The sequence below is a fragment of the Mus pahari genome, chromosome 3, assembly GCF_900095145.1.
Source record: "Mus pahari chromosome 3, PAHARI_EIJ_v1.1, whole genome shotgun sequence".
Taxonomy (NCBI): Eukaryota; Metazoa; Chordata; class Mammalia; order Rodentia; family Muridae; genus Mus; species Mus pahari.
In genome coordinates, this window is record NC_034592.1 from 52,444,729 (window position 1) to 52,448,486 (window position 3,758).

Genomic DNA, 3,758 nt, shown 5'->3' on the forward strand with positions numbered 1-3,758 from the left:
GCAACAATGTAGTCTACGTTAACTATATGCAACAATGTAGTCTACGTTAACTATATGCAACAATGTAGTCTACGTTAACTATATGCAACAATGTATTACAAGTTGAGTTCAGGAGCTGGAGCCATGGCTCAGTGCTTAAGAGCACCTGCTGCTCCTGCAGAGGACCCAGGTTCAGTTCCAAGTTCCCAGCGGTCTCAGGAGCCCTGACACTTTCCCCTGACTCTACAGGAAGCACATGCATGTGGTGCACTTACATACAAGCAGGCAAAGCACTCACATACATAAAAGAAAATAAGTAAAACTTTAAGGAGTTGAGTTTACCTCAAGGTTTTCATTAAAACCATTCCAAGAATGCCAAAATGAGTGAACTATTTACATATGTATTAATTTATTCAGAAATTCAAAATAGACTCCTATGTGATAAAATACAAATTGGAAAATTTGAAAACTATTAATCACCAAGAAAAAATAGGCATAGGTCTAGCAAGATATAGTCTATGCTATAGGAATTTTTATGGCATAATAAAAGTAATTGTTCAAAAAGGGTCGTGTATAAAGCATCCTCTCATGTGTATATGAAACAATACATTTCGGGTCCACTTTCTGTCCCTTTTGAATGTGTCTTCTGCTACGCGACTGTGCAGTTCTTCTCTGAAGAAGTTGGAGTGTGCTATGTGGCACCGTGACTACAGGCTGGGCTATTTTCTTTGCTTCAGCCAAAGGGATGATGGCAGAGAGTTTTCTTTTCTCTGCCACTGGTGAATGAGCCAATTCAAGCCAGATTAGAATATACAGAGGCAGGTTTATTGGGAAGCTCCTCCCTGGCAGGTTCACAGGCTCCAAGGACCTAGGCCAGAGAAGTCACCAGGGGGAGAGAAGGTGGGGAAGGGGAAGAAAAGGAGAGAAAAAGAGAGAGAAGGAAAATAAGAGGGGGAGGGGGAGGAGGAGGAGGAGGAGGAGGAGCATAAACTGTCTGGATTCTATAGGGAGGAGCCTCTGGGGGACAGGCAGCCCAGGCCCTGGGCTGGAAAGTTCAGGGTTGGGGATGGGGCGTGCCAGGTAGGGACTGTGGGATGCTGGGAGAACCTGGAGGCAGGTCTGCTTTGATATGTAAAATATGCACCTGGTCCCAGGCTGGAGAGACAAAGACCTCTGCCTACAGGGCATAGGCAGTCTGTGTTTCTGTTCCAGTGTTGTGTCTTTGCTGTCACCAAGAGGAATATTTCATCTGTGCAGTTACTGGTGGTTACTGGGGTCTGAAACTTGAAGCGGAGTCCCAGCAAATCAAATCCTGCCTGAGATCAGCCAGTTTAGATTACTGATATGCACATGAGAAGCCACTGCAGACTTTTATTCTTTGAGATGTCAAGCTGTCTTGTAAGTTTGACTTAAGAAAGGTTCCCCCCCAAAATCTACAGGTAGTGCTGGATAAAACATTTAATGTGTTTGTACGATAAGTTTGTTCAGTTGCCAAGGGGGAATACTAATAATGTCTACCTCTTGGTTATTACACCACCTTCCCATCAGCCAGGCCCACTGAGCACTTTGCAACAGGCCATCTATAACTCACTGTCCTTCAAATTCAGATCAAACAGCATGGGGTCATCTTCCTGCAGTCTCCACCCTCCTAGCGAAAACATCCAAACTCCAGTCACTTGTCAAAGCACCTGAAGGGTGACTGCCCTGGCTCTCTCACCAGCATTCCTCTTTCACATTATGGCAGTGGCATGAAAAAATGGTCCTCAGATTGTGCCCTCACTCCCTTCTCCACGCAGTTCTCAAAATAGCGATGACACTATTAAATGTAATTCAGACCACAATATTCCTTTTATTCACAACGCTCACAACTTTGTGTGTCAGAGGAAATGCCAAACTCTTCCACTGGTCCACGAGATCCTTCGTGGCTTGGCACCTGCTCCTTCCCCATTGCCTTCTCTTAATTCCTCTTTGTCCCTCAAACAGATGAAAGCTCCTATGGCCTCAGGCTCTCTGCCCAGGCTCCTACTTGAGGAAGACCTTCTCTTGGTTATCTGCATGGCTTGTATCCATGCTTTCTCCAAGTTTCTCCTCAAAGGACATTCTTCAACGAGGCCTTCCACAGCCACCTCGTAACGTCCCACCCCTGACACAGCATGCTTACTTTCCTTCCTCCCCAGCACCTATGTTCAACATACTGCATGAGTTAACTGTGTTGCTTAGCATACGGCTCCTCATTTCAATATTAACTTGCTAATGTCAGAGACATATTGTTTTAAGGGGTATCTGTTTTAAAATAAGATACTCAGATATTGATGCAAATTAACAAATCCAGGGCGTTTTACATGTGTAAGTTATTGCATGTGTGTTGCTATGTGTCTGTGCACATTCTTGTGGACACCCAAAGTTGGCATCCTGTGTCTTCCAATGGCTCTTCACACCGAGGCAGTGTGGTTTGCTTTGGGAACTCCCCGTCTATGTTCCTACAATTGAGGGTTATTGAGAAGTTCAGAATCACCAGGCTTGATAGCAAGCACTTTAACCACTAAGTCACTTCTCCAGCCCTAATTCTGTTTTTAGAAGCAATACGGTTTTAAATATTTTTTCAATTCTGTGATGCTTGGAATAAAATCACTTATTACTTGAAAAATTAAATTGTACGTTGGGTAAATCTTGTAATGGACTGAATAAAATCTGATTTTCTTTTTTCTCATGTCTAACTAGATCCAAAGAGGATGTGATATCATTTTACACATAACCTTTGTGCTGTCTCCACCATCTGATCCCAATCCTGCAAAGCCAGTTGTAATTTCATTTTCTTCTCAAAGGCAGGAAGGAAGCTTGGAAAGTTTACAATTATCTGGCTCACGATCTCAAGAGCTCCGGAATAATTCTGTCGAATCTCAAGGCACAGAACCTAATGGGAGGAGAAAAATGACATCAAAACATGGCCTTGTACATCGAGCCCTCTCAGGCCAGCCTAGGCTACAGAGTAAGTTCCAGATCAGTCTGGGCTATGACAGAATACTGCTGCTTAGCATTTTAGGATATTTTTTTTTTCAACAAGAGCACATCATTTTATGTAGAAAAAAACCCAAGTCTTTATCAAAATCACACCTTAAAATAATCACAGAAAAATTAGCATATTTTACTTTAAAAGAGACTCTTAATGTGTTGATTAACCTGTTAAGAGGATAAAACTTAAAATATTGTGCAAAAGGGTTAGGAAGCTGAGACAGGAAGATGGCTACCACTTAAAGTCAGTCAGTCTCCTGTCTTCTACACGGCTAACCTGAGATATGATACTGAGTCTCTAAACTGTCTCCAAACTCAAACAAGTAAAAGAAAAAAAGTTGGTTGTTTGTTGATTTTTTTTTTTTTTAGAAATACAAAGAATATTGCTACTTACAATAGAACAATTACCTCTAAAGATTAAAGTATCTCTAGGAGATTTTTAAATAGCATATACAATTAAAGAAATTTTATAAATGCTACACTGTATTTGGAAATGCTACTTTCAGGTTAAAAATAAGTTCTACCAACTGCCATGAGCTCCCTTCAGTTCAAGGAATTATCTTAAGGAAGTAATTGAAAGAAAGACATCACAATGAGGCACACCCATGGTGGTTGTTGCCCAGCTGTTGGTGTAGAAAGGAAAATAAAAATTAACCTGCAATGTCCATAAAGGAGTCATGACCTAAGAGTTCACATAAAGGAGTCGTGACCCAAGAGTTCACATAAAGGAGTCGTGACCCAAGAGTTCACATAAAGGAGTCGTGACC

General features: G+C 41.8%; 1 protein-coding gene across 2 annotated transcripts in view; it reads right to left on the bottom strand.

The window, feature by feature from the left end:
* The window catches only part of Ttc21b (tetratricopeptide repeat domain 21B), a 68,837-nt gene that overhangs the window by 52,914 nt on the left and 12,165 nt on the right, over positions 1-3,758 (bottom strand). For both annotated transcript variants that reach the window (XM_021192399.2, XM_021192398.2), the window contains exon 6: positions 2,736-2,893. In XM_021192399.2, the coding sequence (XP_021048058.1) occupies positions 2,736-2,893 (158 nt within the window). The remainder of the gene's footprint in view (positions 1-2,735; positions 2,894-3,758) is intronic.